Source organism: Bombina bombina, chromosome 1, assembly GCF_027579735.1.
Source record: "Bombina bombina isolate aBomBom1 chromosome 1, aBomBom1.pri, whole genome shotgun sequence".
Taxonomy (NCBI): Eukaryota; Metazoa; Chordata; class Amphibia; order Anura; family Bombinatoridae; genus Bombina; species Bombina bombina.
The window spans coordinates 926571616-926598254 of record NC_069499.1 but is presented as its reverse complement, the minus strand read 5'-3'; the positions used below and the strand labels follow the sequence as shown (position 1 = coordinate 926598254).

The 26639-nt window shown below is 40.6% G+C and overlaps 1 protein-coding gene across 1 annotated transcript in view; it reads left to right on the top strand.

Moving 5' to 3' along the window:
- The window catches only part of EDC4 (enhancer of mRNA decapping 4), a 425877-nt gene that overhangs the window by 351317 nt on the left and 47921 nt on the right, over nucleotides 1–26639 (top strand). Inside the window, exons 23-26 of the mRNA XM_053715906.1 lie at nucleotides 130–295; nucleotides 8671–8857; nucleotides 9804–10023; nucleotides 11948–12111. Coding sequence (XP_053571881.1) covers nucleotides 130–295; nucleotides 8671–8857; nucleotides 9804–10023; nucleotides 11948–12111 — 737 coding nt within the window. The remainder of the gene's footprint in view (nucleotides 1–129; nucleotides 296–8670; nucleotides 8858–9803; nucleotides 10024–11947; nucleotides 12112–26639) is intronic.

Here is a 26639-nt window from a genome sequence, read left to right as displayed (position 1 = left end):
CATTTTGTTGTTGACTTTTAATAACTCCTAGCATTTGTAAATCTGTGATTTTATTGTTGATTAATAGCTCATTGTCAGTTGTTTGTCTAAGGATTAGGCAAGTTCTAAGACCCTTTCATTTCTCTTAAGAATATGACTGATGCCATTGGACGAGCAGCTGCTGATGTTCTACAAGTGCCTATCCAATCTGCATACAGAGAAGCCTTCCAAAGCATTGTCCTCCCAGCATTTGAGAAGGGTTGTCAATCCATGTTTCAGCAAATAAACTGCAGTTTCAAGCAAGGCACCCAGGAATGTAAGATGTCTCAACGTTTGAGTAGATACTTAATAAAACCAAAGGTGTTTTCTTTCCTAAGACTTGGAGAGTCCACAACATCATTCCAATCATTAGTGGGACATCCACTACTGGCCAGCAGGAGGAGGCAAAAAGCACCACAGCAAAGCTGTTAAGTGTCACTTCCCTTACCCATAACCCCCAGTCATTCTCTTTGCCTCTGTCAATATAGGAGGTGGTTAGGTGTCTGAAGATATTTTTCTTTTTTTGGGGTACTTTTTCCTGCAAGCAAGGATTTGGGTCTAGCTGTGTCCACGTCAATCTCTTGAGTAAGGGTAGTGGTGGCTTTTAAGCAGTAAGGAAGTAGTGAGGTGGTCCTTGCTCAGTTTTTCTAATATATTGCTGCCACTCTGTTCTTTCTTTTTCTACAGGTCTCTGTACGGAGTATGTGTACTTTCACACCTTCTGAGCTGTCTTCCTGCCGGACAGCTGGATTTGCAGGTAAGTGCTTTTGTCTTCTAGGTCTTGGAGACTTGTACTTCAGAGGATATTACTGCAATAATTAATTGGGACACATTTATCCTTTATTGGGGATTCACCTTGGCAGGGTGCAGGCACTCATTATGTGACAAGAGACTTAGTGGTTAATCTTCCTTAAATTTGTGAGGAGGATATACCTTAACATATACTTTATTATGTGGCTCATTGTTATTGAGGCTCTGATTGGGACTTAGTGAGGGATAGAAGTGTGATTATATGCAAAATTGACTGTATTAAGAGTGTTTGTTATAGGCACTGAAATGCTTGCTGGCATTTTTACTCTCTGGTTTTTCAAAATCGGCTCTATTAAGAAACGCATGCTTTTGTTGTGTTGCGCAGTTTCTTTTCAGCCGATCACGTGACTCGCTGCGCTTCCGTTCACAATCTATGAGTGGAGCGGCATTTTTGTCTCAGCCTCTCTCGAGATCGTCAGGAAGCCCTTTGCTGTGATCTGCAGGATTTTTCTTTGATGCAATATCTTATTTCTCAGGAGGGCCAGGTAGGGCACCTCAGACTGTCTGAGGTGTAGGGTCCTTATTTAAGGGTTTTATTCTGAAGTACAAATTCGCTCTGATAGAATTTAGTTTTGAAAGTGACAGTGCCATTTTTAATATATTGGTCATTCCAATAATTTTTGTGAATCATGTCTTCTATGGATATGGAGCAGGATTTTGTTCTTATGGATAAATGTTTGTGTCTAGAGGCCCAAATCTACCTATGCAATTTTGTTCATCATGTTTAGAAAAGACCTTGAAATGTAAAGATACATTTATTTTTTCTGAGCCTAATTTCTCTCAGGATGATGCTGTTCAGACATGCCACAGCTTTCTCCTCAAACGTCCCAAGTCTCAATGGCGTCACGTACAGTGCCTCTGCAGTTCCTCTCAGCCTCGTGGAGGAGTTTAACATAAGATTTTGCTGCTTAGATTTCTAGTGTGGTATCTGCGGCATTATCTGCTTTTCCTATGTTAGGGAAACGCAAGAGGAAATCTAAACATTTGTCAGATGGTAAGGTGTCTTTCTTCTGCTGCTGTGAAGGTTGACCTCCCTCATAAGTCTGATGAGGAGGATACCTCTGTAGCCTCTGAGGGTGAAATCTCTGATTCTGATATTATAATTCCTTTGTCTGACTCTGAAGAGGTAAACTTCAGATTTAAGCTTGAACACTTCCGCTTACTGCTAAAGGAGGTTCTGGCTACTTTGGACGAGACTGATGCTTCAGTCGCTGTCAACCCTAAGAAATCTAGTAAACTTAACAAATATTAAGAGCTAAATGTTCCTTCCGCTGTGGAAGTATTTCCTGTTCCAGACCGTGTGTCGGAGATCATTGCACAGGAATGGGATAAACCTGGGATACCTTTCTCGCTGTCTCCCATTTTCAAAAATATGTTTCCTGTTGCTGACTCCATTCGAGACTCATGGCATACAGTACCTAAAGTAGAAGGGGCTATTTCTACTCTGGCTAAGAGAACCATGATTCCTATTGAGGATAGCTGTTCTTTTAAGGATCCCATGGACAAAAAGCTGGAGGCCTAGTTAAAGAAAATACATGTTCCTCAGGGTCTACAATGGCAACCTGCAGTTTATATTGCCACAGTAGCAAGTGCAGCATCTTATTGGTGTGATGCCTTGTCTGAACTGATTTTAGAGCACACTCCGTTGGAGGAGATCTAAGATAGGATTAAAGGGTTGGTAAATTTTATTATTAATGAAATTTGCCAAATGTTTTATTTCATGTTTTATAAACAATTTGCGTATTTTTTTTATTTTTATTTTTTTTACATGATATATTCATTATTTTTGTATTCTATAATTCCTGTCAATCACTTTTTTGGCTCCGCCCATCAATGTAGCTTCTCAGCACTTTATAAACATGTACAGCAGTGCCACCTGCTGTGCACATCACTAGTAGAGCTATTTCCATAATTATATTACCTCTATTCCTCTTGAAACTTTTGTGCCTCAAAAAGTAAAGTGATGTGTACAGCATTCCCGTCTGCTATACACGTCACTATCATCATACCTGCGCTTTCTTTACACAAGAACGCTTCCTCCGTTCTTCTATCTTGTTTACCTTGAGTAGATTGACGCGCGTTCAGAACACAGGAACGTTTCCTCCCTTTTTTTTTTTTTTCCTTTTTTTTTTTCTATCAGCAGATTGATGTGTACAGCTGTCCCGCCCGCTGTACACATCACTAGGAAGAAACCTTTCACAGTAAATGGGCTTTTCAAATTTTGGTTGCTTTTAGCCACCTACCCTCCAATCGTATTGCTTTTTCAAGAAGGTTGACCTGTACAGCGGGCGGGACTGCTGTACACGTCAATCTACTCTAGGTAAACAAGATAGAAGAACGGAGGAAGCATTCCTGTGTAAAGAAAGAACAGGTATGATGATAGTGATGTGTATAGCAGGCGGGACTGCTGTTCACATCACTTTACTGTTTGAGGCACAAAAATGTCAAGAGGGAAAAGGGAAATAAAAAATACTAAAAGCGGCTCTGATGATAGTGATGTGTATAGCAGACAGGACTGCTGTACACATTTCTAGAATCATCAGTAATAAAATTTGTAAGTAAAATTAAAAATAAAGAGCATTTACAAAAATTAGAAAAATATTTTGAACATCAATAAGTTGAGGTAAATTATAAATCCTCTATTATGTGCCACTCATGCAGAAAAGTAACAAGCACTGACAGACTGTGGTTACTATGCTTGTAATGAAATACATATGTTCAATGGTCCGGATGGCTAAGCTTTTGATTGGGCAGAAAAAAGGGAAGAAAAAAAAACAGGAGGGAGGCTGGCAGGGGAGCATTATCTATAAGATATTAGATGAATAAAATAAATGTATTTAAAAGAAGTAATAAAAAAAAAATATGGCATGAACTTTATTTTTTTTTAAAGTTATATTGAAGTTTACCATCCCTTTTAAGGCTCTCAAGCTGGCCAATTCCTTTATCTATGATGCTAACATGCAAGTCATTAGACTGGGAGCCAAGATGTCTGGCCTTACTGTCCTAGCCCCCCGGGCTCTGTGGCTTAAAGGGACACTGAACCCAATTTTTTTCTTTCAGATAGAGCATGCAATTTTAAGCAACTTTCTAATTTACTCCTATTATCAAATTTTCTTCATTCTCTTAGTATGTTTATTTGAAAAGCAAGAATGAAAGTTTAGATGCCGGGCCCATTTTTGGTGAACAACCTGGGTTGTCCTTGCTGATTAGACAGCACCAATAAACAAGTGCTGTCCATGGTCCTGAACCAAAAATTTAGCTTAGATGCCTTCTTTTTCAAATAAAGATAGCAAGAGAAAGAAGAAAAATTGATAATAGAAGTCAATTAGAAAGTTGCTTAAAATTGCCTGCTCTATATGAATCATGATAGAAAAAAATTGGGTTCAGTGTCCCTTTAAATCATGGTCAGCTAATGTTACCTCCCAGTCCAAACTCCTTTTGCTATTTTACAAGGGTAAGACCCTGTTTGGTCCTGGTCTGGCGGAGATAATTTCTGAAATTACGGGTGGAAAGGGGTCCTTTCTACCACAAGACAAGAAGAATAGATCTAAAGGACGTCAAAGTAATTTTCGTTCCTTTTGTAAACTTCAAAGGTCAAAAGTCTTCCTCTCCCTCATCCAAGCAGGAGCAGTCCAAGTCTCTTGGAAACCCAATCAGTCTTGGAACAAGGGAAAGCAATCAAAGAAAAACCCTCTGCTGAGACTAAATCAGCATGAACGGTCTGCCCCCGGTCCAGGATCGGATCAGACCCCTTGTTTTGTCTTTCGTGGATACAAGATGTCCCAGATCCTTGGACTGTGGACATAGTATCTCAGGGGTACAAAATAGATTTCAAATCTCGTCCTCCCAAGGGCAGATTTCTCCTCTCAAGGTTATCTGCGGGTCAGTTAAAAAGAGAGGCATTCTTAAAGTGTGCTCAGGACCTTTCCTCCCTGGGAGTGATTGTTCCAATTCCAGTAAGAGACCAAGGTCTAGGATTTTATTTGAATCTGTTTGTGGTTTCCAAAAAAGAGGGAACTTTGCGACCCATTTTAGATCCGAAGAGTGTCAGTAAGTTTCTCAGGGTTCCATCCTTCAAAATGGAAACCATTCGTTCCATTCTTCCTTTGGTCCAAGTGGGTCAGTTCATGAGGACCATAGACCTGAATGATGTGTATCTTCATATTCCCATCCACAGGAAGGATCATCAGTTTGAGATTCGCTTTTCTAGACAAGCACTTTGTTTGTGGCTTTTCCATTTGGCCTTGCCACAGCTCCCAGAATCTTCTTAAAGGTTCTGGGGGCTCTCTTGGCAGTTGCCAGGTCTCAGGGAATTGCGGTGGCTCCTTATCTGGACAATATATTGGTTCAGGCGCCATCTTTTCAACAAGCAAACTCTCATACAGATATCTTGTTTTCTCTTCTATGTTCCCACGGATGGAAAGTGAATCTGGAAAAGAGTTTCCTTGTCCCAGCTACAAGGGTGGTTTTCTTAGGGACCATCATCGATTCCCTATCTATGAAAGTTTTTTTGACGGAGGTCAGAAGATCCAAGCTTCTCGCTACAGTCCGCCATCAGTGGCTCAATGTATCGAGGTAATTAGTCTGATAGTAGCTTCCTTGGGCATCATTCCCTTTGCTCGATTCCATTTGAGAGCTCTGCAGTTATGCATGCTCAGACAATGGAACAGAGACCATTCGGATCTATCTCAGAGGATAGATCTAGACCAGTGGACAAGGTACTCTCTCTTGTGGTGGATTTCTCAGGATCATCTGTCTCAGGGCACATGCTCCTGGAGACCCTCCTGGGTGATTCTGACCACGGATGCCAGCCTGTTATTCATAAGATTTACCGTAAGGTATGGCGTAAATACCTATATCGGTGTGAATCAAAGGGCTACTCTTGGAGTAGGGTCAGGATTCCTAGAATTTTGTCTTTTCTCCAGGATGGTCTGGAGAAAGGGTTGTCGGTTCTCTGAAGGGTCAGATTTCTGGATTATCTATTTTTTTACATAAGCGTCTGGCGGATGTGCCAGATGTTCAATCTTTTTGTCAGGCCCTAGTTAGAATCAAGCCTGTGTTTAAACCTTTATCTAGTTCTTAGTTTTGCTGCAAGCTCCGTTTGAGCCAATGCATTCCATAGATATTAAGCTGTTATCTTGGAAGGTTTTGTTTCTTATTGCTATTTCTTCTGCTCTGAGAGTTTCTGAACTCTCCGCTTTGCAGTGCGATTCGCCTTACCTTATTTTTCATGCCGACAAGGCTGTCCATAATAAATTGGGATTTCTCCCTAAGGTGGTTTCGGATAGAAATATTAATCAGGAAGTTGTTCCTTCTCTCTGTCCTAATCCTTCCTTTCATAAGGAACGTCTGTTGCACAACTTGAATGTGGTGCGTGCTCTAAAATTCTACATACAGGCTACTAAGGATTTTCGCCACTCTTCTGCCCTGTTTGTTTCTCTGGAAAGTGTAAGGGTCAGAAGGCTACTTCTACTTCTCTTTCCCTCCGGTTGAGAAGTATGATTCCTTTTGCTTATGAGACTACTGGACAAAAGCCTCCTGAGAGACTTAAAGCTCATTCCTCTAGGGCTGTCTCCTTTTTGGGCTTTCAAAAATTAAGCTTCTGTGGATCAGATTTGCAGGGCTGCAACTTGGTCCTCTCTGCATACTTTTTCCAAATTCTACAAATTTTGATGCTTTTGCCTCGGCTGAGGCCTCTTTTGGGAGAAAGATTCTTCAAGCGGTGGTGCCTTCTGTTTAGGTCTACCTGTCTTGTTCTCCCTCCCTGTTCATTTGTGTCCTCTAGCTTGGGTATTGGTTCCCACTAGTAATTAGAATGACGTTGTGGACTCTCCATGTCTTAGGAAAGAAAACAAAATTTATGCTTACCTGATAAATTTCTTTCTTTCTGGACATGAAGAGTCCACAACCCCACCCTTTAGATTGGACAGTAATGTTTTACTTAACCTCAGGCACCTCTACACCTTTGTGTTATTTTCTTTTTCCATTTCCCTTCGGCTGAATGACTGGGGGTTATGGGTAAGGGAAGCTTTGCTGCTCTTTGCCTCCTGCTGCTGGCCAGGAGTGGATGCCCCACTAGTAATTGGAATGACGTTGTGGACTCTCTATGTCGGGAAAGAAATTTATCAGGTAAGCATAAATTATTGGGGGTTTTTTTAATTTATTTTTAAATTTATTAAAGTAATGAATTGTTATTTATTTTACCCTATATGGGTCGATCATAATCCTTTTGAAAACCGCATTTTGATTGTCAACAGAAAAACACCATTAAAGTCTATGCAGATTTTTTTTAGATAATTTAAAGTGAAGGTCAATTTTCATGTCAAAGTGCCCTGTTTTTAAAAAAACTATTAAAAACAAGGGCACTTTAATTCATGAAAATTTACATTTCAACCGTTTTCCTCAAATATACTTACCTTTTCTTCTTGAAGCCGCTCCAGTGCTTCACCAGCCCGTAGCAAGCCTCTTCATACGTCAGCAATGATGATTCCGGGAATCCTCCAATCATGGCTACCCCCCCCCCCTGTTTTTAATATATTTTTTTTTAAAACCGGGCACTTTCACATGAAAATTGACCTTCACTTTAATAACATTTTCTTAAGGATTGTGATCAACCCCATAGCTTCTTATATATTAAGTGTGTAATGCTTGTTATATTATGTAGTAGATACGCAAATTATTATAGTTATTATTCATTATGTATTTATTTGCTGTCATCTGTCCAGCACAGAATAGCTGGCCATGGAAAACTGATTATTTAATACTGAGAACTTTGTAATTTCTTTTAAAGCTCAGCGGTGCAGGTGAGAAATGACAAGCTTCTAAGATAAACATATTTGTACAGACCAATGCTACGTGGTTAGATGCTGTGTTCTAACTTGCCCTCTACATAATTACACATTAAAAGGACAGTAAAGTCAAAATTAAACTTAAATGCATTGGAGATATCATGAAGTTTTAACCCTTTGAGTGCTAATGACGGCTCTGAGCCTAATGACGGCTCAGAGCCGTCATGAGCACTCTCCCACCTTGAGGGAGATCTGGGGGCTCCTAACTGATCCTACCCCGGCGATCGTGCCTGTAGAGTGACAGGCATCGCCGGGGATTCACGTGATGCGCGGTGACGTCACGCGCAATGACGTGACGACGTCACCGCGCAACTTTATTTATACTTAACAATGTTAAGTATAGGAAGAGGGGATATGCTACTTAGAAGCCTGTATCTCAGGCATCTAAGCAGCTACAGACCCCTAAGACCCACTGTTGGAAAGGTAATCGCCTAACCTTTCCAACAGTGTAAGTCTTGGGGGTCTGAAAAAAATTAAAAGTTAATTTGTTTAAAAAATAAAAGAAAAGAAACCTTAGAAAATATTAGCACCCAGGTGGGAAAGTGCTTAGCACTCAAAGGGTTAAACAACGTCCCAGTTTATTCTATTATAAATTATACTTAATTTTTTTGTTATCCTTTGTTAAAGAGTAATCCTATGTTAGCTGAGCTAGCGTGCATGTGTCATTGGCCATTTGGCAGCAGTGTTTGCAATATTGTTTATTGTATTGTTATACATAGTTAGAAACACTGCTGCCATAGATTGCGAAAGACATGTGCATGCTACTGAGCTCCTATCAGCCTACCTAGATTCGCTCTTCAACAAAGGATACCAGGAGAGCAAAGCATATTTGATGACTTAAGTTGTTTAAAATTGCATGCTTTGTCTGAATCATGGAAGCTTAATTTTGACTTTACTGTCCTTTAAAGGATATGACATTTATATTTACTTTTAAGCAACACAGTACTGTGGTACATGGAGGATGTTAATGTTCTGCCTTATCTCTTGATGTCAGATATGCAGCAGCTTGAAACACATTTGAAAACCAGAAAGGCCCATGAGCAGGAGGCACGGGACCCTCTGGTCACCCAGCTCCAGCAGTTAATAGAGTCTCTCCAAAGCACTACAGAGCAACTGTCCACTAGTATCAATGGCAATGTGCGTTCTGAGGTCCAGCACCAGCTGCACGCAGCAGTGGGCAAGTAAGTATTCATTTCTTTCTGTAAACATGTTCAGCTGAACTGCATGCTAGGCTTTCACACTGAGAAAGGTGTTTAGGTGATCAGTCATTTTCAAAATCATACTAAAATATTTATAAACCTGCATTATATCGTATATGTTCTCTCATTTATCCTTAGTGCTAAAACTTTATTTGTACGTAACCTACAAATGAGTAAACATAAGATAATGCAGGTTTATAAATATTTTTTAAAAGACTAAATTAGTGAAAACATTTTCCCATGGTGGTCCGAACTTGGAGCTCTATGTTTTAATACCTGGCCTACACAGGTTCTTTGTTGGTGTCAAAATGCTTTTCTTCTGGACAGTTTGATTTTCTTCTGTCTTGTGTCACTTTCTTCACGGTAACATATGGTTGAACTAACAGATGAACAGATGTGAGGACTTTTTGTAGACGCCTTTTTAAAAAGGTATTTAGATGGTTTGAGACAAACTTGCCAGTCTACATTTTATATGGAAATAAACCTTCAGGCATAACCTAAAGAAACATGTTCAGCCCACTTGTCTGGGCTGCGAGAATCATTTTACAATTGAAAAATAAAGTAAACTTTAAATTCTGTAATTTTTGGTATGATTTTTTTTTTTTCATTTATACACTAGTAAAGGAAAATATCCATAGACAAAGCTTCAATCTAAAGTTCAGGGTGACCATGATAGCAGTCTATAAAAGTCTGCCCAAATACAGCAGCTGTCCTCAATAGGATTTGTCACTCCTTAGTGACGTCTATAAAAAAAAAAAGGGGACAGTGCAGATAACTAACACACCACAAACTGAAAGAAACCCTGTTTTTTATTCCTATGTTATTGATTATATTTTACAATTTTTGTATTTAGTTATCCACTTGCCCCTAACTTTGACAACCATGTGATCTCTTTCTTCATAATGGTTTATTTTTTTTGTGTACAAAGCATGCAAGACTCCATTCTGACGCAAGTGCAGAGGATAATTAAAGAAGAAGTAAGCACCGCTATGAAAGAACAGCAGGCTGCGGTCACATCTAGCATTATGCAGGCCATGCGGTCAGCAGCTGGAACTCCTATACCTTCCTCTCACATGGACTTCCAGTCCCAGCAAGCACACATTTTGCAGCTGATGCAGCAGGGCCACCTCAACGAGGCATTTCAGCAGGTATGTATTTCCCTTATAGACAAACTTTCCATTGTCTAAGGATAACAAGAAGCAGCTATAAAAAAAACTACAAAAAAGCAATGAAATAGATGAAAACAAAAATAGCTCACTTTTTTTTTTTTATTCCACCTACATACTGAAGTAGCAAAAACCAGCGTTTTGTTAATTTAAATGGAATAATTTAGGCAAGATTAAATGGACATTGTGTTTCCCCTTAATGTGTTCCCAATTCATTCTTCTACCAGTTGCAAAGTATAAAATGTATGGGAAATTGCTTCTTGGTATCGAAAATAGCTTGGTTTTACTCATAGAATGATTGTTTTTAAGGATGTGTCCATTTAAATGGACTGAGCCTACAGAAAGCTTAGACCTGCTCAATGATTTTAACATTGCGTTTAACGCTTGCTAATTTACCTCATTTTTATTATTACATTGTTGGTTGCATATAACACATTGGGTCATTTTCTTTTTGCACTTTGATGTCCCTTTACATTAATTCAGCATTACTCTTGTTGATCAGCTTCAGAAGAAGGTGAAGAAAAAGAGGGAATGCTGGAGCCTTTTCTCAGTTCTGTAGCAATGCTTTCAGTTCTGTCTAGCGTAGCCTCCATTATTATACTTTATGTATGAAGCGCCATCATATTCTGCCGCGCTATCCATGGGTACAGTTCATTTCAATAAAACAATAATATAAAACTTCTAAGAGACAGGACAACATTTACAAATACATACAGGAGGAATTGAGGGCCCTATTCCCGCGGAAACTTACAATCTAGAAGGGTAGGAGGTTGAGAAACAGGAGGTGAGGACTGCAAGATTGAGAAAGATGTTAATGCAGAGTTAGATGAGGGAAATGTTGTTAGGTAAGAGAAATTTAGGCTTCTCTGAACAGAAAAGTCTTCAGAGAGCATTTAAAGGAAGAAAGATTAGGGCAAATCCTGACAGCATGAGGGAGAGTGTTCCAGAGGGTAGGTGCTGCAGTCTAGCATGAGAAGAGGTGATAGTCACAGATGCAAGGAGCAGGTCATTGTTGGATCTTAGTGGATGGGCTGGAGTATACTTGTTGATTAGAGAGGATAGGTAGAGGGGAGCGGTGTTGGTGAGCGCTTTGCATGCAAGGGTGAGAATTTTGAATTTAATTCTGCTGTGAATGGGAAGCCAATGAAGGGACTCGCAGAGAGGTGCAGCAGATTCAGAGCAATGGGAAAGGTGGATCAGCCTGGCCAGAGGCATTTAGGATGGATTGAAGAGGGGAAAGGTGTGAAAGAGGAAGGCCAGTAAGTAGGTTATTGCAGTAGTCAAGTCGGGAAATAACAAGTGAGTGGATTATTTGCTTTGTGGTGTTAGCGTACAGAAAAGGTTGAATCTTGGAAATATTGCGTAGATGATTGCGGCAGGATGTAGAAAGCGATTGGATATGGGGGGGTGCGAAGGATAGATTTGAGTCAAGTGTAACTCTGAGGCAGCGGACTTGGGACGATGGGGAAATGGTGATACCATCAATAGGGATAGAGAAGTCACAAGTCGGCGTAGAGCTTGTGGGGGGAATAAGAAGGAGCTCAGTCTTGTACATGTTAATCTTTAGGTGGTGAGAGGCCATCCAGGAAGAAATACCAGGTAAGCCTCCATGGCGATGCCATCAATAGGGATAGAGAAGTCACAAGTCGGCGTAGAGCTTGTGGGGGGAATAAGAAGGAGCTCAGTCTTGTACATGTTAATCTTTAGGTGGTGAGAGGCCATCCAGGAAGAAATACCAGATAAGCCTCCATGGCATTTCTTGTAATGAATTGCATAATGTGTTGTGGAATCCGTCTTTTTGGTCAAACTTTTTTCTTTTTAAAGCTTGTATTCTCTAGGATTTGGTAATCTCTGGTTTTAGTTTATGGTCTAGTATTTGTTAATATTCATTTTTTTTTCCTGGCAGGCCCTGACTGCCTCTGACCTCAACTTGATTCTGTACGTGTGTGAAACGGTGGATCCCCAGCAAGTGTTTGGACAGCATCCCTGCCCTCTGACCCAGCCAGTCCTACTTTCTTTAATACAACAACTGTCATTTGACCTGGGATCTCGTACACAACTAAAGCTCAAGTATGTCCCGTTTCTTATACTATGTATTGTAAAGATCCACTATCCCATTTATCTTGCAGTCATGTTCAGCTGTAGCAGTTAAATTCGGACTTTCATGTGTTTTGCACAGCATCACATTTTTAAGCAAACTACAAACAGAAGTTAGACACTTATTAGAAGCACATATTACATTATTTCAACGTTCCTCCTTTATCTTGTCAGCCAAACCATTTATGACCAAAAACAAATAAGCAGATGATCTTCCTGTAATTTATTTCTCCTGTTAAGTGTGGTCAGTCCACGGGTCATCATTACTTCTGGGATATTATCTCCTCCCCTACAGGAAGTGCAAGAGGATTCACCCAGCAGAGCTGCTATATAGCTCCTCCCCTCTACGTCACCCCCAGTCATTCTCTTGCACCCAACGAATAGATAGGATGTGTGAGAGGACTGTGGTGATTTTAATTAGTTTATTACCTTCAATCAAAAGTTTGTTATTTTATAATAGCACCGGAGTGTGTTATTCATTCTCTGGTAGAATTTGAAGAAGAATCTACCTGAGTTTTTTCTATGATTTTAGCCGGAGTAGTTAAGATCATATTGCTGTTTCTCGGCCATCTGAGGAGAGGTAAACTTCCGATCAGGGGACAGCGGGCAGGTTAATCTGCAAAGAGGTATGTAGCAGTTTATTATTTTCTGACATGGAATTGATGAGAAAATCCTGCCATACCGTTATAATGTAAACTCAGCCTTAAATACAGTAGATGTATCTGGTATCAGGCTGTCATGTATGTATATTTTACACTTCAGTATTCTGGGGAATGGTACTTCACTGGATTTTTACTGTATGCATAGACTTAACCTAATTTGCAGGGACTTGCAATAGGTTTTTAAATAACAATTAATTTATTGAGGTTAAACGTTTTTTGCTGGCATGTAAAATCGTTTATTTCTCTGAGGTACTGGGTGAAAAAATGTTTTGGGCACTGTTTTTTCCACTTGGCAATAGTTTTGTTTAAATTTAAACAGTTTACTGATCTCTCTCACTGTTATGTGTGAGGGGGAGGGGCCATTTTTGGCGCTTTTACTACGCATCAAAAAACTCAGTCAGAGGTTCATTTTCTTCCTGCATGATCCGGTTCATCTCTACAGAACTCAGGGATCTTCAAAGCTTGTTTTGAGGGAGGTAATCATTCACAGCAGAGCTGTGAAGATTGTAGTTGACTGTGATAAAAAACGTTTATTTGTGTATTTTTTTCTGCATGTCAGGGTTAGTTATCCTTTGCTAATGGGAACAATCCTTTGCTGAAATTGTATATTTCTTACAAAGATTTGATGCTATAATTTATTTATTTCAACTGTCATAATTTTTTCTGTGCTTCTTATAGGCACAGTTCGTTTTCATATTATTGTAAAGTACTTGAAAAGCATTTCCAAGTTGCTAGTTAATTGCTAGTGTGTTAAACATGTCTGATTCAGAGGAAGATACATGTGCTATATGTGCTAATGCCAAAGTGGAGCCCAATAGAAATTTATGTACTAACTGTATTGATGCTACTTTAAATAAAAGTCAATCTGTACAAATTGAACATATTTCACAAAACAACGAGGTGAGAGTTATGCCGACTAACTCGCCTCACGTGTCAGTACCTGCATCTCCCGCTCGGGAGGTGCGTGATATTGTAGCGCCGAGTACATCTGGGCGGCCATTACAAATCACATTACAGGATATGGCTACTGTTATGACTGAAGTTTTGGCTAAATTACCAGAACTGAGAGGTAAGCGTGATCACTCTGGGGTGAGAACAGAGTGCGCTGATAATATTAGGGCCATGTCAGACACTGCGTCACAGGTGGCAGAACATGAGGACGGAGAACTTCATTCTGTGGGTGACGGTTCTGATCCAAACAGACTGGATTCAGATATTTCAAATTTTAAATTTAAGCTGGAAAACCTCCGTGTATTACTAGGGGAGGTATTAGCGGCTCTGAATGATTGTAACACAGTTGCAATACCAGAGAAAATGTGTAGGTTGGATAGATATTTTGCGGTACCGGCGAGTACTGATGTTTTTCCTATACCTAAGAGACTTACTGAAATTGTTACTAAGGAGTGGGATAGACCCGGTGTGCCGTTCTCACCCCCTCCGATATTTAGAAAAATGTTTCCAATAGACGCCACCACACGGGACTTATGGCAAACGGTCCCTAAGGTGGAGGGAGCAGTTTCTACTTTAGCTAAGCGTACCACTATCCCGGTGGAGGATAGCTGTGCTTTTTCAGATCCAATGGATAAAAAATTAGAGGGTTACCTTAAGAAAATGTTTATTCAACAAGGTTTTATATTGCAACCTCTTGCTTGTATTGCGCCTGTCACGGCTGCAGCAGCATTTTGGTTTGAGTCTCTGGAAGAGACACTTCAATCATCTACACTAGATGAGATTACACACAAACTTAAAGCCCTTAAGTTAGCTGACTCATTTATTTCAGATGCCGTAGTACATTTAACTAAACTTACGGCTAAGAATTCCGGATTCGCCATTCAGGCACGCAGAGCGCTGTGGCTAAAATCCTGGTCAGCTGATGTTACTTCTAAATCTAAATTGCTTAATATACCTTTCAAAGGGCAGACCTTATTCGGGCCCGGGTTGAAAGAGATTATCGCTGACATTACAGGAGGTAAAGGCCATGCCCTGCCTCAGGACAAAGCCAAAGCTAAGGCTAGACAGTCTAATTTTCGTTCCTTTCGTAATTTCAAAGCAGGAGCAGCATCAACTTCCTCTGCACCAAAACAGGAAGGAGCTGTTGCTCGCTACAGACAAGGCTGGAAACCTAACCAGTCCTGGAACAAGGGCAAGCAGGCCAGGAAACCTGCTGCTGCCCCTAAGACAGCATGAATCGAGGGCCCCCGATCCGGGACCGGATCTAGTGGGGGGCAGACTTTCTCTCTTCGCCCAGGCTTGGGCAAGAGATGTTCAGGATCCCTGGGCGTTAGAGATCATATCTCAGGGATACCTTCTGGACTTCAAATCCTCTCCCCCAAGAGGGAGATTTCATCTGTCAAGGTTGTCAACAAACCAAACAAAGAAGGAAGCGTTTCTACGCTGCGTACAAGATCTTTTATTAATGGGAGTGATCCATCCAGTTCCGCGGTCGGAACAAGGACAAGGGTTTTACTCAAATCTGTTTGTAGTTCCCAAAAAAGAGGGAACTTTCAGGCCAATCTTGGATTTAAAGATCCTAAACAAATTCCTAAGAGTTCCATCGTTCAAGATGGAAACTATTCGAACAATTTTGCCCATGATCCAAGAGGGTCAGTACATGACCACAGTGGATTTAAAGGATGCTTACCTTCACATACCGATTCACAGAAATCATTACCGGTATCTAAGGTTTGCCTTTCTAGACAGGCATTACCAGTTTGTAGCTCTTCCATTCGGATTGGCTACGGCTCCAAGAATCTTCACAAAGGTTCTGGGTACTCTTCTGGCGGTACTAAGACCGCGAGGAATTTCGGTAGCTCCGTACCTAGACGACATTCTGATACAAGCTTCAAGCTTTCAAACTGCCAAGTCTCATACAGAGTTAGTACTGGCATTTCTAAGGTCGCATGGATGGAAGGTGAACGAAAAGAAGAGTTCTCTCTTTCCACTCACAAGAGTTCCCTTCTTGGGGACTCTGATAGATTCTGTAGAAATGAAGATTTACCTGACAGAAGACAGGTTAACAAAGCTTCAAAATGCATGCCGTGTCCTTCATTCCATTCAACACCCGTCAGTAGCTCAATGCATGGAGGTGATCGGATTAATGGTAGCGGCAATGGACATAGTCCCCTTTGCACGCCTACATCTCAGACCGCTGCAATTGTGCATGCTAAGTCAGTGGAATGGGGATTACTCAGATTTGTCCCCCACTCTGAATCTGAATCAAGAGACCAGAAATTCTCTTCTATGGTGGCTTTATCGGCCACATCTGTCCAGGGGGATGCCATTCAGCAGGCCAGACTGGACAATTGTAACAACAGACGCCAGCCTACTAGGTTGGGGCGCTGTCTGGAATTCTCTGAAGGCTCAGGGACTATGGAATCAGGAGGAGAGTCTCCTTCCAATAAACATTCTGGAATTGAGAGCAGTTCTCAATGCCCTTCTGGCTTGGCCCCAGTTAACAACTCGGGGGTTCATCAGGTTTCAGTCGGACAACATCACGACTGTAGCTTACATCAACCATCAGGGAGGGACAAGAAGCTCCCTAGCAATGATGGAAGTATCAAAGATAATTCGCTGGGCAGAGTCTCACTCTTGCCACCTGTCTGCAATCCACATCCCGGGAGTGGAGAACTGGGAGGCGGATTTCTTAAGTCGTCAGACTTTTCATCCGGGGGAGTGGGAACTTCATCCGGAGGTCTTTGCCCAAATACTTCGACGTTGGGGCAAACCAGAGATAGATCTCATGGCGTCTCGTCAGAACGCCAAGCTTCCTCGCTACGGGTCCAGATCCAGGGATCCGGGAGCGGTTCTGATAGATGCTCTGACAGCACCTTGGACCTTCAAGATGGCTTATGTGTTTCCACCCTTCCCGATGCTTCCTCGATTGATTGCCAGAATCAAACAGGAGAGAGCATCAGTGATTTTAATAGCACCTGCATGGCCACGCAGGACTTGGTATGCAGATCTAGTGGACATGTCATCCTGTCCGCCTTGGTCTCTGCCTCTGAAACAGGACCTTCTGATCCAGGGTCCATTCAAACATCAAAATCTAACTTCTCTGAAGCTGACTGCTTGGAAATTGAACGCTTGATTTTATCAAAACGTGGGTTTTCTGAGCCAGTTATTGATACCTTAATACAGGCTAGGAAGCCTGTTACCAGAAGGATTTACCATAAAATATGGCGTAAATACTTATATTGGTGCGAATCCAAGAGTTACTCATGGAGTAAGGTTAGGATTCCAAGGATATTGTCTTTTCTACAAGAAGGTTTAGAAAAGGGTTTATCCGCTAGTTCCTTAAAGGGACAGATCTCAGCTCTGTCCATTCCTTTACACAAACGTCTGTCAGAAGTTCCGGACGTTCAAGCTTTTTGTCAGGCTTTAGCTAGGATCAAGCCTGTGTTTAAAACTGTTGCTCCGCCATGGAGTTTGAACTTAGTTCTTAATGTTTTACAGGGTGTTCCGTTTGAACCCCTTCATTCCATTGATATCAAGTTGTTATCTTGGAAAGTTCTGTTTTTAATGGCTATTTCCTCGGCTCGAAGAGTCTCTGAGTTATCTGCCTTACATTGTGATTCTCCTTATCTGATTTTTCATTCAGACAAGGTAGTTCTGCGTACTAAATCTGGGTTCCTACCTAAGGTGGTCACTAACAGGAATATCAATCAAGAGATTGTTGTTCCATCTTTGTGTCCTAATCCTTCCTCGAAGAAGGAACGTCTGCTACACAATCTAGATGTAGTCCGTGCTCTGAAATTTTATCTACAGGCAACTAAGGATTTTCGTCAAACGTCTTCCCTGTTTGTCGTTTATTCTGGCCAGAGGAGAGGTCAAAAAGCTTCGGCTACCTCTCTCTCTTTTTGGCTTCGTAGCATAATACGATTAGCCTATGAGACTGCTGGACAGCAGCCTCCTGAAAGAATTACAGCTCATTCTACTAGAGCTGTGGCTTCCACTTGGGCCTTTAAGAATGAGGCTTCTGTTGAACAGATTTGCAAGGCTGCAACTTGGTCTTCTCTTCATACTTTTTCCAAATTTTACAAGTTTGACACTTTTGCTTCTTCGGAGGCTGTTTTTGGGAGAAAGGTTCTTCAGGCAGTGGTTCCCTCCGTATAAAGAGCCTGCCTGTCCCTCCCGTCATCCGTGTACTTTTGCTTTGGTATTGGTATCCCAGAAGTAATGATGACCCGTGGACTGACCACACTTAACAGGAGAAAACAAAATTTATGCTTACCTGATAAATTCATTTCTCCTGTAGTGTGGTCAGTCCACGGCCCGCCCTGTTTTTTATGGCAGGCTAAAAAATGTTTTGGATTATACTCCAGTCACCACTACACCCTTGGGCTTCTCCTTTCTCGTTGGTCCTTTGGTCGAATGACTGGAGGTGACGTAGAGGGGAGGAGCTATATAGCAGCTCTGCTGGGTGAATCCTCTTGCACTTCCTGTAGGGGAGGAGATAATATCCCAGAAGTAATGATGACCCGTGGACTGACCACACTACAGGAGAAATGAATTTATCAGGTAAGCATAAATTTTGTTTTTAAACAGCTTTACAAAAAACATGCTCCACTCCACTGAGGCACCATCAAGTAAAACAGATCATTAAACCAAGTTATTTTTTACAAATTAATCATTTCTGCTGTTCTGTTTCCATTCTCCCTCTTTCCTATCTTCCTGGTGTACATTGGTACTTTATGATCAACACCTACCATGTCAGATTAAACATCTCTGTAAGTGTTTAATTGCTGATGAAGTGCTTCTAAATTCTCAAAGTAACACAAGTCTTTATAAATGTATGGTTTTTAGATAAATATAAGGCACATTAAGTTCACTTTGCTATATTGAAAGCACATTTAAAGGGACAGTCTACACTAAAATTGTTATTGTTAAAAAAAAGATAGATAACGCCTTTACTACCCATTCCCCAGCTTTGCACAACCAACATTGATATATTAATATACTTAGAAACAGGCAGAAATTTAGAAGTTTAAATGTTAAGCCACTACAGACAGCCTCTTATCACATGCTTTTTTATTTGCTTTTCACAACAGGAGACTGCTAGTTCATGTGGTCCATATAGATAACATTGTGTTCACACCAGAGGAGTTATTTGTTAGCACAGCACTAAATGCAAGTCAATAGATAATAAATAAAAAGTCATGTGATCAGTGGGCTGTGAGAAGATGCTTAGATAAAAGGTAATCAGAGGTAAAAAGTATATTAATATAACAGTGTTGTTTATGCAAAACTGGGGAATGGGTAATAAAGGGATTATCTGTCTTTTAAACAATAGACATTCTATTGTAGACTGTCCCTTTAAGGTCCCATTATCAAATTACTATGGGTTTTGTTATGACCTTCGAGTACAGAGATGAAATAGAGTACTTGCCTGCACTCATGGCTCACATTCGAGTATCACAGATTGTAATCACCATGTTGTATTAGGGGGTGGTATCTTACAGAGGACTTGGTTTAAAGCTATACACTTTGTTTTGTTACTCCTCAGGCTCCGTTAAAGTGGTACGCTTTTATTGATTTTTTTTTAATGTAAATGGTAGATCCTCGATACTGCTTTCCATCACACTTTGACATAGAGGTACTATATTGCTGATATACTTCATATGTGAAAGCAGTCATTCTAGTGTTATAGATGTTAGTATTTCTTTTGCATAATGTACACGGATTCATCCTAACTTGTGGGATATTGTCCTTCCTAACAGGAAGTAGCAAAGAGAGCACCACAGCAGAGCTATCTATATAGCTCCCCCCTTAACTCCACCCCCCAGTCATTCTCTTTACTGGCTCTAAGCAGGAAGAGTAAAGAGAAGAGGTGTTAAAATGTTAGTTTTTATTTCATCTTCAATCAAGAGTTTATTTTAAATGGTACTGGTTTTGTACTATTTGCTCTCAGGCAGGACATATATGAATATTTCTGCCTGGAGGATGATGATCTTAGCATTTGTAACTAAGGTCCACTGCTGTTCCCATATGAGCTGAGGAGTACAGGAAAACTTCAGTGTGAGGAACGGTTCTTGCTATACAGCAATAAGGTATGTTCAGTCATTTTTCTGCAGAGACTGTGTTAACTCAGAAAGGCTGACAGTATCCCCATTAGGGTTAGGGTAAGCAGTAATCCTAGTATGAAAGAGATTTTACTAGCTTGCATAAAGGGCTAAAACTTTTTTTTGGGCACTCAGTTTGTGTATATGAAATTGGTACAAAATTTGTGTGTTCTGGGAGTAACATTTTGGTTTATGGGACGTTTGCTTGAGGGGTCATTTGGCTTATTTTGGGTTTGTTATAACCCACATGGTTTTCAAACTAAGTTTTTGTTAAATTTGAATAGGCCCCAGTAACATCGAGTGAGGTGGGCGGGGCCTATTTTCGCGCCTTAGTTGCGCATTCAGTTATACAGACAAGCAGCAAGCAATTTCTCCTGAGGTCCTGATGATCTTCTGAGGGCCTATTCGAAGCTTTAACCCCATATTATCGTTCCTAAGGGCAGGTAGGGTGCTTATAGGGGTGTTTAACCGGTTTTACACATTTTTCAATCCGGTTTTGTCATTTGGGGGTTTATTGCTTATTAACTTGTGGTGCAAAACTTCTAAAGCTTAGTGGGTACACTGTTAAAATTTCAGAAAAAATGAAGCAATTTTAACCTGTTTTGCAGTTTGTGTATGCCTTTTTTTTCTCTTAAAGGCTCAGTACCGTTTTTGCAAATTGTGTTTTTTTCATTAAATAAAGTGTTTTCCAAGCTTGCTTGCTTTATTACTAGTCTGTTAAACATGTCTGACACTGAGGAAACTCATTGTTCAATTTGTTTAGAAGCCATTGTGGAACCCCCTCTTAGAATGTGTCCCACTTGTACTGATATGTCTATAAATTGCAAACAGCATATTTTGACTTATAAAAGTTTGGCATTAGATGATTCTCAGACAGAAGGAAATCAGGTTTTGCCATCTAGTTCTCCCCAAGTGTCACAACCAGTAACGCCCACACAAGCGACGCCAAGTACTTCTAGTGCGTCTAATTCTTTCACCTTGCAGGATATGGCTTCAGTTATGAATACTACCCTCACAGAGGTTTTATCTAAGCTGCCTGGTTTGCAAGGGAAGCGCAGTAGCTCTGGGTTAAGAACAAATGCTGAGCCTTCTGACGCTTTAGTAGCCGTATCCGATATTCCCTCACAAGGTTCTGAAGTAGGGATGAGGGATTGGATGTCTGAGGGAGAGATTTCTGATTCAGGAAAGACGTTCCCCCAGACAGATTCAGATATGACAGCATTTAAATTTAAGCTAGAGCACCTCCGCTTATTGCTTAGGGAGGTTTTAGCTACTCTGGATGATTGTGACCCTATTGTAGTTCCAGAGAAATTGTGTAAAATGGACAAATATTTAGAGGTTCCTGCCTACACTGATGTTTTTCCGGTCCCTAAGAGGATTTTAGACATTGTTACTAAGGAGTGGGATAAACCAGGTATTCCGTTCTCTCCCCCTCCTGTTTTTAAGAAAATGTTTCCCATTTCTGACACCATAAAGGACTCAAGGCAGACGGTCCCTAAGGTGGAGGGAGCTATTTCTACCCTGGCTAAGCGTACAACTATACCTATTGAAGACAGTTGTGCTTTCATTGATCCTATGGATAAAAAATTAGAGGGTCTCCTAAAGAAAATGTTTGTTCATCAAGGTTTTCTTCTCCAACCTATAGCGTGCATTGTTCCGGTAACCACTGCAGCTGCCTTTTGGTTTGAGGCTCTAGAAGAGACTCTTCAGATGGAGACCCCACTAGATGATATTTTGGACAGAATTAAGGCTCTTAAGTTGGCTAATTCTTTTATTACAGACGCCGCTTTTCATCTTGCTAAATTAGCGGCTAAGAATTCAGGTTTTGCCATTTTAGCGCGTAGAACGTTATGGCTTAAGTCCTGGTCAGCTGATCTGTCATCTAAAGTTTTTGTCGATCCCTTTCAAAGGTAAGACCCTATTCGGGCCTGCATTAAAAGAGATCATTTCAGACATTACTGGAGGGAAGGGTCATACCCTCCCTCAGGATAAGTCAAATAAGACTAGGACCAAACAAAATAATTTTCGTTCCTTTCGAAAACTTCAAGAGCGGTCCCTCTACCTCTTCCCCTGCTGCAAAGCAAGAGGGTAACTTTGCTCAGTCCAAGCCAACCTGGAGACCTAATCAGGCTTGGAACAAGAGTAGACAGGCCAAAAAGCCTGCTGCTGCCACTAAGTCAGCATGAAGGGGTAGCCCCCGATCCGGGACTTGATCTAGTAGGGGCAGACTCTCTCTCTTTGCTCAGGCCTGGGCAAGAGACGTTCAGGATTCCTGGGCAGTAGAAATTGTAACCCAGGGATACCTTCTAGATTTCAAGGATTCCCCTCCATGGGGGAGGTTCCATCTTTCTCTTAGATCCTAAACCACTTCCTAAGAGTTCCATCTTTCAAGATGGAGACCATTCGGACTATCTTACCATTGATCCAGGAGGGTCAATATATGACCACCGTGGACTTAAAGGATGCGTATCTACACATTCCTATCCACAAAGATCACCAGTTCCTAAGGTTCGCCTTTCTGGACAAGCATTATCAGTTTGTGGCTCTTCCTTTCGGGTTGGCCACAGCGCCGCAAATCTTCACGAAGGTGCTAGGGTCCCTTCTGGCGGTTCTAAGGTCACGGGGCATAGCAGTGGTGCCTTATCTAGACGACATTCTAATTCAAGCGTCGTCCTTCCAACTAGCCACGTCTCACACGGACTTGGTGTTGGCCTTTCTATGGTCTCACGGATGGAAAGTGAACGTAAAAAAGAGTTCTCTTTCCCCCCTCACAAGAGTTTCATTTCTAGGGACTCTGATAGACTCGGTGGACATGAAAATATTTCTGACGGAGGTCAGGAAATCAAAGATTTTGTCCACCTGCCGAGCTCTTCATTCCATTCCTCGGCCGTCAGTGGCTCAGTGTATGGAGGTAATCAGACTAATGGTAGCAGCAATGGACATTGTTTCGTTTGCTCGCTTGTATCTCAGACCACTGCAACTAGCATGCTGAATCAGTGGAATGGGGATTATGTGGATTTATCTCAGATAAATCTGGATCAAGAGACCAGAGACTCTCTTCTTTGGTGGTTGTCACAGGATCATCTGTACCAGGGAATGTGTTTCTGCAGGCCAGAATGGGTTATAGTGACAGACGCCAGTCTTCTGGGCTGGGGTGCAGTCTGGAATTCCCTGAAAGCTCAGGGTTTGTGGACTCGGGAGGAGGCTCTCCTACCGATAAATATTCTGGAATTAAGAGCTATATATTTAATGCTCTCCAGGCATGGCCTCAGCTGGCTTCGGCCAGATTCATCAGGTTTGAGTCGGACAACATCACGACTTTGGCTTATATCAATCATCAGGGCGGAACAAAGAGTTCCTTAGCGATGATAGAGGTCTCAAGGATAATCCAATGGGCAGAGACTCACTCTTGCCATCTGTCAGCAATCTATATCCCAGGTGTAGAGAACTGGGAGGCAGATTTTCTAAGTCGTCAGACTTTTCATCCGGGGGAGTCGGAACTCCATCCGGAGGTGTTTGCTCAGCTGGTGCGGCTATGGGGCACACCAGAGTTGGATCTGATGGCGTCTCGTCAGAATGCCAAACTTCCTTGTTACGGCTCCAGGTCAAGGGATCCTCAGGCTGTACTGATGGATGCTCTAGCAGTACCCTGGTCGTTCAACCTGGCTTATGTGTTTCCACCTTACCTTTCCTTCCACGTCTTATTGCCAGAATCAAACAGGAGTGAGCGTTGGTGATTTTGATAGCGCCTGCGTGGCCACGCAGGACTTGGTATGCAGACCTGGTGGACATGTCATCCCTTCCACCATGGTCTCTGCCATTGAGACAGGACCTTCTGATTCAAGGTCCATTCAAGCATCCAAATCTAATTTCTCTGCAACTGACTGCTTGGAGACTGAACGCATGATTCTATCAAAGCGGGGTTTCTCTGAGTCAGTCATAAATACCTTGATTCAGGATCGAAAGCCTGTTACCAGGAAAATTTATCATAAGATATGGCGTAAATATCTTTTTTGGTGCGAATCCAAAGGCTTCTCCTGGAGTAAAATCAGGACTCCTAAGATTTTGTCTTTTCTCCAAGAGGGATTGGAGAAATTATTATCAGCTAGTTCCCTAAAGGGACAGATATCTGCTCTATTTTGTTGCACAAGCGTCTGGCAGATGTTCCAGACGTTCGGCCTTTTTGTCAGGCTTTAGTTAGAATTAAGCCTGTGTTTAAACCTATTGCTCCGCCATGGAGTCTAAATTTAGTTCTTAGAGTTCTTCAGGGGGTTCCGTTTGAACCCATGCATTCCATAGATATTAAGCTTTTATCTTGGAAAGTTTTGTTCCTAGTTGCTATCTCTTCAGCTCGAAGAGTTTCTGAACTATCTGCATTACAATGTGACTCACCTTATCTGGTGTTCCATGCTGATAAGGTGGTTTTACGTACCAAGCCTGGGTTCCTACCTAAGGTTGTTACTAACAGGAATATCAATCAAGAGATTGTTGTTCCTTCTCTGTCCTAATCCTTCTTGTAAGAAGGAACGTCTGTTGCCCAACTTGGACGTGGTTCGTGCTTTGAAATTTTATTTGCAGGCAACCAAGGATTTTCGTCAAACATCATCTTTGTTTGTTGTCTATTCTGGAAAGCGTAGGGGTCAAAAGGCTACGGCGACTTCTCTTTCCTTTTGGAAAACTGGAAAAATATACAGAGGGCGACTCCTAGTGCAAATCAGTTGATACAGTTGTAAGCCCCAAATGATCCCTTTAGAGAGATACTCACATATTATGGAGCACACTATAGTGCTAATGAGGCAAGCTGGGTATATTATGGTGGCCCAGCGCACATAACACTCTGGCAAGCAGTGGATCAATGTAGCAAATAAAAGATAGGAGACTCCAGAAGTATATCAAAAATGAGTTTTATAAATATAAATAAATGAACATAAAAACAATCAGTAAAACACGCTACGCGTTTCTCAGAGCTCACCACTCTGTTTCCTCAGGCAAGTTCTACTGAAATATGACTGAAGTCTCCTATTTAAACCCAAAAAAACTAATTGGGATGTCGGTTACACCCATTACACACCCTTTTAATTAGCTCTTGCTACTATTACCATAGCAACTCTGCTGACTCCACCTAACATTCCTTAAATGGCATATACAACATGTTTTATATATTTACTACAGAGATCTGATAAAGATAACTTCGTATGTTATTCAACATTGGTTAAATTCTTAGTACAATGTAACAGATCATCCTATAAAACTAAGGAACACTTACATTTGTATAGATAAATCTATCAACCAAAAACCTATATTTATCACAATAGAGTGACTGTATTTATTTGTAGTTTATATACTTTCCAAATAAAAATAAGTATATGGTACTTAGCTTTATCTTCTTGTTTTTTGTTTGCAGTGCTAGAACCATCTTGTGTTGCAGTATGTGTGAGATATAGCTAATCGATGTATGTAGTTTTTCGCTCGACTTTTGTTTCCTTGTGTTGTCTTATGCAATTGACGGGATTTTCTTATGTTTACTCTTAAAATTCGCTGCGCTCAATGCCGGAAGTGGTCATGAGCAGTTGCGGTCTAGACCAATGTTATTGTATAATTACAGTGTTGTGCACTAAATGTCCAATGAAATATAGAGGTGTGTGCCAGTCATCCAATCAGTGATTTTCTAGAATGGGCCAATCAGTGTAAGTCTGTCGTTCTCTATGTTTGAAATTAGTGCTGATCTTTACCTGTATAGCCTTTAGCTTATATAGCTGTCACCGAACAGACTGAATATCCGGCTATATTGTTACTAGTTTTGATCCTTAAGTTCCTTACTATATATAGAAAAATACCCTTATCTATTAAGTCAAATTAATTTTTGATTGCAAATCATGAACTGAATAAAGGACAATTGTGCCGTAATCTCAATGTTGATGCTGAACTAAAAAAATGTTTTTCTTCACCCCCCATATAGAGGTGTGTCCGTATGAACCAATGATCTTTTATGGATGTTAATAACACTTGTATATATAGATTTAATGTGCTCACGGGCTGATCTTATGACATTAGCTAAACTTTACTTTTATGGATGTTAATAACACTTATATATATAGATTAAATGTGCTCACGAGCTGATATTATGACGTTAACTAAACTTTACTACCAATGGAGTGTCCGTTAGATTTCTATAAGGCTGCATTAAAAGTGTGATGTGAACTATTAACTTTTATGAAATTAATATATAAATTACTTTTAAGATGGAGCTAACCAAGTAATAGAATATTAGCTGTTCTAGTTCATAACTACTCACAGTGGGCACCAACATTTGATGTTGATGTCTATAAGCTATAATGTGTATTTATGAATATATGTGTGTATACAGTTTATTGATATATGACAAACTATTATAGTGACCCCATGTATAATAATTACCCTATTATAATGTGCTTGTGTATTATAAGTTGTTAACTAACTGTGAATTATTAATAAAGAATGAATATATGTGTGTATACAGTTTATTGATATATGACAAACTATTATAGTGACCCCATGTATAATAATTACCCTATTATAATGTGCTTGTGTATTATAAGTTGTTGCCTAACTGTGAATTATTAATAAAGAGATCATATAATATATATACTAATTATATGTGTGATGGTAGAAGGATATTCTATATCCTTCTACCATCACACATATAATTAGTATATATATTATATGATCTCTTTATTAATAATTCACAGTTAGGCAACAACTTATAATACACAAGCACATTATAATAGGGTAATTATTATAC